Source organism: Lepisma saccharinum, chromosome 27 (genome assembly GCF_977018435.1).
Source record: "Lepisma saccharinum chromosome 27, izLepSacc3.1, whole genome shotgun sequence".
Taxonomy (NCBI): Eukaryota; Metazoa; Arthropoda; class Insecta; order Zygentoma; family Lepismatidae; genus Lepisma; species Lepisma saccharinum.
Window position 1 is genome coordinate 45,491,397 of NC_139255.1, and position 13,563 is coordinate 45,504,959.

General features: G+C 36.9%; 1 protein-coding gene across 1 annotated transcript; it reads right to left on the minus strand.

Annotated features, from left to right (window-relative positions):
• Positions 1–11,989: 11,989 nt before the first annotated feature.
• LOC145980234 (general transcription factor II-I repeat domain-containing protein 2-like) lies at positions 11,990–12,442 on the minus strand. The gene has a single exon (XM_083113249.1). The coding sequence runs from the start codon at positions 12,440–12,442 to the stop codon at positions 11,990–11,992; it is 453 nt and encodes a 150-aa protein (XP_082969375.1).
• Between the last annotated feature and the right edge of the window lie 1,121 nt (positions 12,443–13,563).

Genomic DNA, 13,563 nt, shown 5'->3' on the forward strand with positions numbered 1-13,563 from the left:
GTGAACGTTACAGTTACCCTTTTTACTATGATCCATTGCGATCACTACACATGCGAGTGTAATGCACGAATATGACACTTCAGAAATCACTTTAAAAAGTAAAAATCACTGAGAGCTCACACAACTGAAAACACTTTTTCGGGAGAGGGAAAAAGTCTAAACAGACCAAAGCAGATCTCTCACTCAAGTAAGGGGACCCTGGCACATGGGTTAGATTCAAGTTGCAACCCAAACAAACAAATGAGTTATGGCCCACGTGAACTGATAAGACGTGAATGACTCAAGCAAGGCATGTCATATTTCTATCTTGAAGCCCCATATTTTGTCACGTGTTGGAAAGCCTTTCAAAGGTTAATATGGTGTCTATGAATTTATGTGTACGTTGGAAACTGAAAGGTGATCTTCATTTCAGCATTAATGTCGACAGTAATGTAAACGAAAACAACGTGTATTTGCGACAGCACTAATGTTGCTCACAACAGCAGCATTGGAAATAATTGTCAATTATTAAATTTAAGTAATTTCAATTCTATTATAACAAACTGCATGAAGTTCATATTTTTACTGAATGGAAATAAAATAACTGGAAAACTTGGTGGTGATTAGCCGGAATGCTGCGGTGAGTCAGCTCAAGATGGCCAGACAACGTCTCCTTACTTCGCGCGCGGTTCGGGTTAAAAAGAAATTCCAAATGCATGGAAGTAATATTTCTGGGAACCTTTGAGTGGTTATAAAAAATAATTTCATTATTTTCTCCACAACTTTGTCGCTGGAAGTTTTTACTTGGAATTACAGAAAAAAAATGGCCAGCGACGACATTTTCTACTGCACGAATATAAAAAATCTCCACATACTTTATTTGAATATTTTTTAATGCAAATATGCTTTAAAGTATTGATAAATTCTGAGTACCACCGTCACCTATAACAATTAAAAAACAGTGTCAATTTTTTTAATAATGAATGCTTCAATTTTACGGCATGTTTCAACGTTAGGAATGAAAACAATGTAAAAATTGTGTTTTCACAGAAAATTTGCGTTTTTAATTTATCTAAAATTATGTAAGCAAGTTACCAGTTTTTTGTGTTCACCATCGTATTCTCTACAAAATTTCCTGCAAAACTGCAGGTACCGATTTTACTTAAGCTAAATTTGTAAATCCAGAAATTTGACAACAGCGCGCTCGTATTTCCCATAAGAAAAGCATTGCCCATAAGAGCCCATTGTGTCTTCTGAATGTGAAAACGACTCTAGTAAATATGTGTGCTTTCAACTTCGCCTCGACAACGTACTTGAACAGTGAGGAACTATCGATTAATACGTATATCGATGTTTGAGCTCGACACTTGGAAAGCAAATCAACTCTTTTCATTGGAATGTAATACATTAAAAAAAGGAATAATTAAAATTGTGGAGTCTAGTCTTGGATTGTCCAAAGGAAATATCTAGAAAAATATTCCAATTTCTTATACATTTACTATATGATATTGGGCTTAGGTGGTTAAATAACTCTGATGATACAAATCTAAGCAATTATAATAGAATAAAGCGAGAAGTTAACCGCACGTTTAGAAGTAAAAATAGAGATTACGTGAAAAGCAAAATTAACGAAATTGAAACAAACAGCAAAAACAAAAATATCAGAGATTTATATAAAGGTGTAAATGAATTTAAAAAGGGGTGGGAACCTAAAGTAAACTTCATAAAAGACTGTGATATTTTGGCTGACCCAAGTGATATTTTAAATAGATGGAAGAACTACTTTAATGACCTTTTAAGGGCCGGTTTTTCAATGTTCAGTTAAGGTTCGTGTTAGCACGTAACTGGAAGTTAGTGAAAATTTAGGTTTTTCAATGTACAGTTAGCTCGTAACTGGAACTCTGGTAGCGATTATCTTTACTGGTGCTTCTTCTTGCAGTTACCAGCCTAACTGGAAGTTACGATGCAACATGGATGCCTCATGCAGCTATCGAAGTTCCACACTCGCAACTTCACTGTCAGATTAAACAAGATATGATTCATAAAACTTTTAAATTGGTACAGAAAAAGAAAGGTGGCCGCGGTGGCTCAGTCGGTAACGCGTCTGACTACCATGCTAAAGGTCCCGGGTTCGATCCCCGGCCGGTTCAAATCCGGGAACTTTTCTAACGGTGGAAGCGGCCCCGGCGCCCACCCAGCGTCGAATAACATGGGTACCTGGGGGGTAAAGGCGGTCAGGGGCGTGATGCTGATCACATCACCCCCACTCACGACCGGATCAAGAAAGTGTGGGGCGTTACCCCCACACCCCCTATACGCCTTCATGGCGTGGTGCTATGCACAGGGGAACACTTTACAGAAAAAGACTCGTTTTGTTTGGCAGAGCTTACCAACATCCATGCAAATATGGAAATTAAGCAGCATAGTTGCTAGAATTCGTTTGGTAAGGTTGTGTTAGAGAATTTGTGGTCGCGATATCTGGTCTACTAGGCGGGACAATCTCCAATCGGTAATTTGGTGTAGTGGTTAACGGTACCACCTTTCGGAGCGTTTTGTTTTGTAATACGAGTTCGAGTCCTGGTCACGGGTATTTTTTTTCCTTGTCAATTATTTATTACGTGTGTTGCATTTAATTCACGCTTTATTGTTGAATGATCTTCTAGGATTAATATTAGAGTAAATTTTAAAATTATTTTTACTCGTACCTTCTATTTTTAGAAGTTTAGAAAGCATCCTTACTATTAACATCAGGTTTTTCGCTCAACAACATGCATAGAGAGGTACGAAGCATGCAGTCAAATGTACAATATTTACATATTAATAATAATAATAGTGTTTATATCAACAAAGTCCTCCTCCGTAGTCGAGCGGGTTAAGGCGTTCACTCGTCTTGAGATCGTTCGCTGCGGGACGGCGTAGGTTCGAATCCGGCTCTGGTCGGAATTTATTCGACCTGCGTATAGGGCCGGTGGCAACCCACCATCGTGAGGAAATTGGGGAGCTCCGAGTGAGTGAGCGTAATCCGGTCGAGAAGACCTACTATAACGGCTGGGGATACGTCGGGCTGACACCCCGACTATTCCAATACTGGTTGAAGATCTCCACGCTTAGAGGTGACGAAGGAAAGCGTGGGAGGGAGATCGGCAGTCGGTAGGTATGCCTAGGCCCTTCATGGACTGTTGCGCAACGGATTATTATTATTATTATTATTATTATATCAACAAACCGTTATTATTAATGTCTCGACTTTCGAGTTCTTCACGCTTCTTCTACAAGAAAGTATCTGCGCTTGCGCCTCATAACATCATTTCCCCCATGTGGAATTGGCTTTTATTAGAAGAAAACCAAACTTGTAGTGCTGTATTTCGTTAATTTATTTCGTAAGCATACAAAATGGATAAGCAGCCATTGTTCCTATCGTTTCACAATGCAATAACGTGCTTTTGAGCGCGGCGTGCTTGTAGTTCTATATTTAAACGCAAGGCTGTGTGCCAGTCGACGTGGTTTGAAACTATACTAACAGATGGCGCGCAGATCGATTTCCTGTAATTTCCGTGCTTCAGAATTGCCAACACACTGTTTCGGAGAACAAACCATGGTTTAGTTAACTGGCAGTTACTTTCACATTGAAAAACCCGGTGCTGGTTAAGACTGGCTGTTATCTCCAACTGGCAATTAGTTAACAGAAAGATTAACAGGACATTGAAAAACTGGTCCCTAAAGAATAACAAAGCACCCAGGCCCGTAGCTAGAGGGGCGGCTGCCCCCCTGAGAGCCTGCTTTGCCCCCCTGTGAAAAATTCAGAACACATTCCTACCTGGAATTCTCACTAATCTTTACAATTATATCCTGTATTACTCTAGTAACATAACAAAGATATTTATTGATTTTTTGATTTTGTGATTTATGAAGGTGTGTGGGATTCCCTATAATGTCATATCAGGATGGGGGAAAAATTCCCTTCCAGATTCAGACTTCGGGAAATGTTTTCGCAATTTTCAGTATCTAGAACAGTTGTGACATTTTGAGTAGTCTTATATTAAAGGTGCCTAATGTATTTGGATGTTTTTCTTGGATGTGTTGCAATGAAGTTTGACTGCATAATTCTTTTGTTTCCCAAGTCTACCTTTTGGTAATAGCGATTCATGTGACAGAGAGAGGGAATGGATATTTGATTTTTGTTACTTCACGTTGCTTTTCTGCCACATCTAGCTAATCGTGACAATGAGTGATGACGTGAAATTGATGAAGAGACACTCACAAACAGTGCTGCAACTACAGAGGGGCGGGGCAGAGGCATTGGACGGAAGTCCAATCTAGGGGGGTCAAACATTGAAGTAAAGAAACATGACTAGCAGAATCTAAGAATAGCAGGACAAATGGATACTCAAGATGGAATTAGTTTTCAAGTGTTTCTTTCATTTTTCTTCCAGACTGCTAAAGGCACTTGCAGGGGGCACAGAGGGGCAATTGCCCCCTCGATTTCAAATTTTATACAAATAAAACTACATTTCGTAAAATTTTCTTGCTCGCTTCGCTCGCAACCTCAATATCTGCTATTCTTATAGTCCAAGTTCACAGCCATAGCTAGGGGGCGGTGTGAGTCAGCCCTGGGAACCAAAACGGTCTAAATGAAAAAAAATGTTAAAGAGAATGCCATGGCACCCAGTGGAATTATTTGCGGTCTATTAAATCAATATTGTTTTCAGTTTGTAAATATTTGGATCTAAAGATTTTCCTGCTCGCTTCGATCCCAATATGATTCTTTTCTTTAATGCATTTTAAATTACCCGAGAGAGAAGTAAGACCAGATATATACTTCAAATTGTTGCTGCTTAAATGCATGAATATTTGAGAGACAATTTGGCGGATGAATTGATCATGTAATGTATTTAAATAATATATATATTTTAAAGAAACTTTGAATACGTACACAAACACAATTTAGCGTTAACATGTTGCATATGTATTTCTTATTTTACTTCGCTCCATGTTGCATATGTGTAAAATATATGTTACATGAAAGTTATACGTATCATATGTACAAAAGGAATAATGTTCGTCATGCATATTCTGTCTTTGAAAACTACAGTTTGTGTGCTTGTTTTCCATTATTAGCTAACATGAAATTGAACGTGTTGAAAAAATATTTCAAATAATTTGTTCAAACACAAATGCTTTAGCACCAACTTCTGCCCCCATTGCATGATATACGACGATAGTAACGTCTTTTAATGCTACTATTATTACTACCACTACCAACACTATATTACTATTATTATTATTAGCACATTTGTCCTGGTACTTGACCCCCTCTGCAGATAAAAAATTGTGGTTTCGCCTCTGCTCACAAAGAACACTCATGCCCAGGCTCGAACCTGGAACCCCTGGCTTCGTAGTGTGTTATGTAACCATCCCACCATGGAGGTCGGCTAGTGAAAGATGGGCAGCTTACTGGCTCAAATTATTATCAAACACGATGAAAATGTGATAATGTTTCACATTTATTATTTCGGTTAGAAAGCGATAAAATTTGAAGTTTGAGACGGGTTACACTAAGCATCTTATGGAGTGTAAATATCAATTTCAAATCTTATGAATCATTTCTCTATGCAAACGCATCAAATATGATAAGCAACATAGGTATGTGGTATGATATTCATTTTATAAAGAGAAAGTTAAGGTTTAACCCTGACTGTTTGCATGATATCGTTTCCATAACATGTTATATATTGCTCTCAGAATTTTAAACGGCAATATAGAAATAAATGACATTTGCAACTGCGAAGCTATCAATGGGAATGCACACATTATGGACAGAAGATGCCATACATCGAAAGAAGAATTAGACGAGCAAATAGTGACTGAGAAAAGTTGCTTGTCTTGATGTCCTGAACACACTGTGAAAGTTGTCGGTGTTATCAGGCGGCACCCTATGAATATAGGTTCAAGACAATGACAAGTACAAAAAAGCTGCAATGAAATAAATACGATTGAAAATGTCTCAAATTATATTCTATTTATTTTCTCATACTTATAATATTACATTGTGTCTGTAGCAGACGTTGTCTCTTAAAGTATTTCAGGCACAACCTAATTTTTTGACAAATAATTATGTCAACTCTTCTGCTATGGAGTGGATTCTCCAAATTTTCTTCATATATCTTAAGCCATTCTGTGACTGGCAGAAATCAGTATCAGCGTTAAAAAACCTGATATTTGGGGTCTGTACGCTTCTGCTCAAAAAGTGGTGGCGTTAAGCGGCCCAGAGATCTCGTGCTGCGAAATGGGGTAAGGCGAAGGAGGCCCTAAGGGTTAGTACCATAGTCATTAAGGAAGGTATTTTTCATAATGTAAAGAGGATAGCCTATAACATTTCCCTCTATAAAACTTGATATGAGATATTAATGATGACACTGTAATCCAAGAAGTCATTGATCAATCAAGGGATTCCTATTTGTTTGTCGTGTGTCAAACACATGTATTTCAACAACACAATATTTTGCAAAATGGTTAACGTAACCAGTAGGCAAACATTGTCTGTAGTGATGCAAGAGTCTTTCATTTGAAGCAAATAGAATTCGTGGTGGAGTAACGGACCCATGTTTTAATGTTTTAGCGTAGACCTACAAAAAAATCTATTACAAATTTTTGCACAATTCATCAAAGTGTAGATAATATGTAACCATTATTTTTTAATTAATTCGATTTTTCTTGCATAACACAAGACAATTGTGTTGTTGGACAATCGTTAGATTCCTTTGTGCGTAAAAATCTTGCATACTGGAAACTAGAGGGAAACATTATTAAGCACAATTTATAAAGGACTTTCTCAATCAGTTCTGCAGAGAAACCAAAAGCTGTTGGTACATATTAATCGTCTATTAACATTATTGACCTGTAAATATAAAATAGATACAGTCCCGATTAACCTATTTATGTTAAACTTTATCTTTGTATTCTTTTTTAGTCCGAAAAGTCATTATCGAAATATTGTTATTTGATGTTGCTCGAAATTGTTTTGTTCGTTGGAGTTTCAAGTTTCCTGTCACTTATCACTTTTGAAGGAGGGGGGCAAGTGCCTGTCTGTACCCTGCTATATGTGACAATGCAACACAATATAATAAAAATTTGCCCCCTCTAGGATTGACTTTGCCCCCCTACTACGAATTCCTGGCTACGGGCCTGAAAGCACCTGGCATTGATTTAATACCAGCTGAGTTAATTAAATATGGTGGAAATTCGTTAATATGTCAAATTCATAAATTAATTTGTTTAATATGGAATAAAGAAGAAATTCCTCAACACTGGAAAGAATCCATAATTGTTCCTGTGCTTAAAAAAGGTGATAAAATGAACTGCAATAATTACCGTGGAATTTCTCTACTCTCAACATGTAAAATATTATCTAACATTCTTTTAACAAGACTAACCCCATATGCTAATAAAATTATAGGCGATTATCAATGTGGATTTAAACGTAACAGATCAACTACAGATCAAAATTTCACATTAGACAGACACTTGAAAAAAAGTTGGAATATAATCAAAATATCCATCAGCTATTCATTGAATTCAAAAAAAGGATATGATTCGGTAAAAAGAGAGAAATTATATAATATATTAGTAGAGTTTGGAGTACCTAAGAAGCTTGTTAGTATGATAAAAGTATGCACCAGTGAAACAGAAAGTAAAATTCGTGTGGGTATTACTGTGTCTGACAAATTTACAATTCATGATGGGTTAAAACAAGGAGACACATTATCTCCATTGCTCTTTAATTTTGCCTTAGAATATGCTGTTAGGAAGGTAAAAGAAACTAACGAAGGACTAAAATTAAATGGTGTGACTCAGTTGTTGGCATATGCAGATGATGTAGACTTATTAGGGGATGATATAAATACAATTAAGAATAATGCTAAAATATTTTTCAAAACTGCTAAAGAGATAGGTTTGGAAGTTAACAAAGATAAAACTAAATATAGTTCCTATATTCAAACACGGAAACAAAACTCACGTTACTTCTTATCGTCCGATTTCCTTACTTCCTGCACTTGCACTACTAGCCGAAAAAATAATTTCCAATCGTATCCTTGCGCATGCTACTCCGTTCCTCTCTCCCACTCAACACGGTTTTCTTCCTCGTGCTTCATGTGACACAAACCTTGCTTGTTTGCTCAGCAACGCGGTTAACTGCCTGAGTGCCAAGCAAGACATGGATGTCGTTTACTTAGATTTTTCTAAAGCGTTTGACTCTGTCCCTCATACAAAACTCATCCATAAACTTTCAAACAGATTCAACATTCACGGACCTCTTCTTAAATTACTCTCTTCTTATTTGCACAATAGAAAGCAAAAGGTTATCATATCTGGTTGCTCTTCGTCATGGCTCCCTGTAGTTTCCGGTGTGCCTCAAGGAAGTTCTCTAGGGCCCCTGTGTTTCACTCTTTTCATGGACGATATTCATGAATATATTTCTCCAGAATGCTCAATTTTATTGTATGCTGATGACTGTAAGTTATTTAGAAACATCGCTTCAGTTGAAGACACTTGTTCCATGCAAGACAATCTCACACACATTGAACGCTGGTGCCAAGACTGGAATCTGAAAATAAATCCCGAGAAATCTGTTTTTATGAGATTTACCCTCAAGTCCAATTTTACAGCACCATCCTATAGATTATGCAACAAAATCATCCCGTTCGTACAACAGCACAAAGATCTTGGAGTCATTTTCGACAGCAAACTCACTTTCAGCCACCACATAGATTACATAACTTCGAGAGCCATGAAAACGCTTGGGCTAATTTACAGATTTACAGATATCACACATGTTTCTGCCCTCAAAACCTACTTTACATCGTGCGTCGTACCTATTCTTGAATATGGTTCCTGTATTTGGTCAATGGCCTGTGATAGCAATATAAAGAGAACGAACAAAGTGGTAAATTTCTTTATCAGAATTAGTCAAACATAGATGCCCAGCCCTTGCAAACTTTTCCAAACATGAAATTCTATCCACTCTTCAAATTCACGATCCGTCCCTTCGCCGTCAAGTTTCAGATCTAACTTTTCTTTTCAAAATCATGAATGGACAACTTTTCACTAACGAACTCTTGCCACATCTTCACATCCGGATCCCACGTACCAACAGAAAATGCAACAACTTCTTTTATACAAAAACCTTAAGGCTATCCCTAGAACAAAGGTCATTTCTCTATAGGCTACAAACAAGGTACAATACACTAATTGATCCTCCAGGCTTCCATCTATCTAAGCAGGCTTTCAGAAATGCGTGCATCAAGCAGCTGAAGAAAAATTAATATTTGTTATACCCTTGATATTGTTTTATTATTATTGTTTAATTTTTATTATTTTTATTGTATTATTCTTGTTACATATGTGTGCGTGCTTCTCATTTGTTAATTTCTATTTTTCTCGCTGTTGATATCCTGATTTAAAATGGATTCTTTCTGTGTTCAGGATTTCTCAAATAAATAAAAAAATAAATAAATAAATATGCTTACAGGCCGAAACCAAGTGTTAGGTAATAATCAAAATCTAATTATTGATAACAACTCGTTTGAACCAGTTTCCAAATTCAAATACTTACGAGTAATATTAACAAGTGAAAATTATATTAAAGAGGAAATAAAAAGTAGGCTCAATTCAGGAAATGCATGTTATTTCTCTCTTCATAAACTTTTGTCTTCTCGTTTAATATCAAAGAAACTAAAAGTTAAAATATACAAAACAGTAATTTTGCCTGTAGTATTATATGGGTTTGAAACTTGGTCCCTTACATTGAAAGAGGAACATAAATTGGGGAGTATTTGAAAATAAGATCCTTATGAGAATATTTGGACCTAAAAGGGATGAGGTGAGTGGAGAAGGTTACATAATTTAGAACTACATTAATTTGTGTTCATGTCCAGATATTATTAGAGTGATTAAATCAAGAAGACTTAGGTGGGCAGGCCATGTGGCACGAATGGGAGAGGAAAGAGGAGTTTTTAGGATTCTTGTTGGGAAACCTGATGGTAAGAGACCTGTATGAAGACCAAGATGAAGATTGAGGGACGACGTTGAGATGGACCTATAGGAAATCGGTTGAGATGGAAAAGAGTATATAGATCTTGCTCTAGATAGGAACAGATGGAAGGCCTGTGTTGCTGCAGCCATGAACCTTCGGGTTTAAGAAGGCTAGAGAGTTAGTTAGTTATATGATATTGGGTCATATTCTGGTTTTCGTAAAATTCAAGAGAAGAAACAACATTTTAATTCTTACACTAAAAATCTTACCTGATGGTTTATTATTGTAATTGATTTCAGGATTTTTCTATTTACCTTGGAGTTTAATGATTGCAATCCACGTGAAATGCAATGTGATGAACAATAACAGAACCGAAATATCTTCCCCTTGTACTAAAATAACAAACTACCCATAATGCAGCACATTTACCAAAAAGAAATATTGTATTGTGGACAATGAAAATTCATCGTATGCAAATATAGAGGAAGAATTAGCCACATAATGTCAAACTGTAAGAATTTGTAACGTTGACTATATACGTTCTTTTTATTTTCGTCAACGTTGAACATGCACATTGTCTTCTTCTTCTTACTGGCATTAATTAAAAATCATTTACTATTCCAAAATGTTGTAAATATGTCTACGTTTTCCTTTAAAACAATAACTATTCATGAATGCAGCCAAAACTCATTTGTAGGATACAAGAAAGATTTATTTTCCAACTAAACTTAAATTTAATTCTACACGAATTTAAATCTCACACACATAAAATATGTAGAGTTTCTACCTTTGCTTAGAACGATCAAACTCAACCTGTGCGCTTTGAGACTTCTTCGAGGATGGTATTTAATCAATATAGAACAGTGATACCCAACCTTTTTTTTGCCTATGGGCCACATTAGCACATTTAGCACGATGTTCGCGGGCCAGAACATCTTCCGACATAAATAGCATACAAATCGTACGGCGTCGTTTAATTGAAGCTTTTAAACGCTAATATCGCAAACGTAAGAAAATCCTTCACACATACAGACAATTAATATTTGTAAAAATAGCAAGAAGCCAAAATCAAAGAATTAAAATTGTTTTTTTGTACTTACAATTTATTAGTGCGATGTTTGTGGTTGCTTTGCAGAAACTAACTTTTCAATGTCTGGTTCAAAACTTGACACACCAATCCGCAACACAGAAAATGTTTGTTCACATACGTACGTGCTAGCAAACACTGAAACCATTTTCAGCGCTTGCTTCCTGACGTTTGGAAAATCTTCAGGTGAGAGTTGAGCATAAAAAACTGTTAATTGTTGTGTAGAGATGCCTGACATTGCAGTTCAATGAGTTCTAGTTGCAGTGTGGCTGTTGCAGTTGATGGATCTGCTGAAAACGGATTTTGAAAAAGACGTACTTCATCACGCAGGTCAAGAAAATCGGAAAATCGTCCGTTAAAGTTTTCTTGCAACAGCTTCAAAAGTCTGATTATTCTTATCTTTGAAAAGGCATCAGGCTGTTCATGAAGCTATGTTGTGCACGTCGGAAAGTGCAGAAATTGATTTTTTCACTTTGTTGTACGAATAATTGTAGCTTTGTTTCAAAAGCCTTGATGTCTGCATATACGCCCGAGATCAATTTACTTCTACCTTGCAGCTTTATGTTAAGTTCATTCAAGAAGCACGTGATGTCACACAAAATCGCCAAATCCCACAGCCACGATGAATCGCTTAGCTCCGGTACTTCTTTTGATTTTTCTGTCACGAAAATACCAATTTCATGCCTCAGATTGAAAAAGCGTTTCAACACCTTTCCTCGACTTAACCAACGGACTTCACTGTGATACACGACATCTTCGTGTTCTGATTCAATGTCACTCGGAAACTCCTTGAAAGTCCTGTGATTTAATGCGTGTGATTTGATGAAGTTCACAGTTTCGATGATAACCTGCATAACGTGCTTTAAGTTTAGAACCTTGCCACATGGATGTTACTGGTGAATAATGCAATGCAGCTCGATAGGTCGTGAACCGTTGCATTCAAGGACCTTTTGACGTATTTTGGCAACCAGTCCGTTGTGACGTCCCATCATACTTCCCACGCCGTCTGTTGTCACACTTACCAATTTATTCCAAGGCAGTCCAAGTTTGTTAATTACTGCAGAAACGTCTCGAAACAAATCTTCAGCAGTGGTGGTGCCATGCATGCTTTGCATTGCACCAAGTTCTTCAGTAATTTGAAATGCACTGTTTATACCCCGAATAAACACTAATAGTTTCGCAGTGTCACTGATATCTGTAGACTCGTCAGCAGCAATCGAAAACACCTCAAAAGTCTTAGCTGCGCTCTGCAGTTGTGACAGAAGGTTGCTTCCCAAATCTTCAACTTGTCTCTTTTCCAGACACATTTCTTCCACAATAGCTAGCACACACTTTTTTACCATCTCGCAGTCAGAAAATGGCTTGGCCTCTCTACTCAAAATGTGAGCCACCCAAAAACTTGCCCTTCCTGCTGCTTCATTCTCTTGCCTTCTTTTGTTGAAGAGTTTCTTCAGTCCTCCATCGTTGCTTAACTTTGAAATTTTTTCTTTGCGGGATGATCCGACGTAATCATCGTACTTGTTTTTATGCTTTGTTTCGTATTGTGTCTTGATGTTGTGTTCTTTAAACACCGCCACAGTTTCTTTACAGATAAGACACAACGCTTTTTCATGCTGCTGCACAAAAGAGTACGAACTTGTCCATTTCTCATGAAAGTTTCTGCACTCCGGAATTCACTTTCCACTTTTTCTGCTCAGAAGCCACCTTCCTCACAATTATCCGTCCCGAAAACACACTAGTAACTGCCTGAAAGAAACGGTCAACCATGAGTTTAACCGTTTGTTGATTGTTTCATTTTCTTTCTTTCTTTGTTTTCCTTGCAAGGCTCAACAATACATTATGTTCCGTGCGAGCTTCAATATCAGGGTTGTGTATTGAATACAGATTTCACATAATTACCCAGGTTCTAAAAAATGTAAAATGTAGGTTAGAAAACGTTAAAAAGATGGTGAAATTACATCACTCCCGTTTTCTTTCTGAACAACGGTAATGTACAAAATATTACAAATGTAATGTTTCTGAACGCAACCCAGAGTCTGGCAATGATTTTATAGCAGTAAACAGCAACATAAGGAAGCAGGGATGTAGAAAACAATATTTTTAAAGCTTTCTCCTTATAGGGGCAGCAAATTACCTTTTTACCAAGGATGCTGGGGCACCCAGCTACGTTCCTGTAAGGAACAATTAATTTTTCCTTCCAAGTGACTTGATGACTGTCAATGTGATTTATGTTATGAGTATGTGTTGCATTCTGTTGTTTCTCTGTTGAGAAAAGTTAATTTCATGTATATATTAAGAAGGAGAAATAAAATAAAAACTTTTTTCGACATGTTTATGGTAAAGAAATGCAATATATGTGGTGGGCCGTAGGTTGGGCATCACTGATATTGAAGGTAAATGACGCATGTGAAAGTTTTGTAATGAGATATCTACGTTAAACACGAATACCCAATTCCTAGCCTAT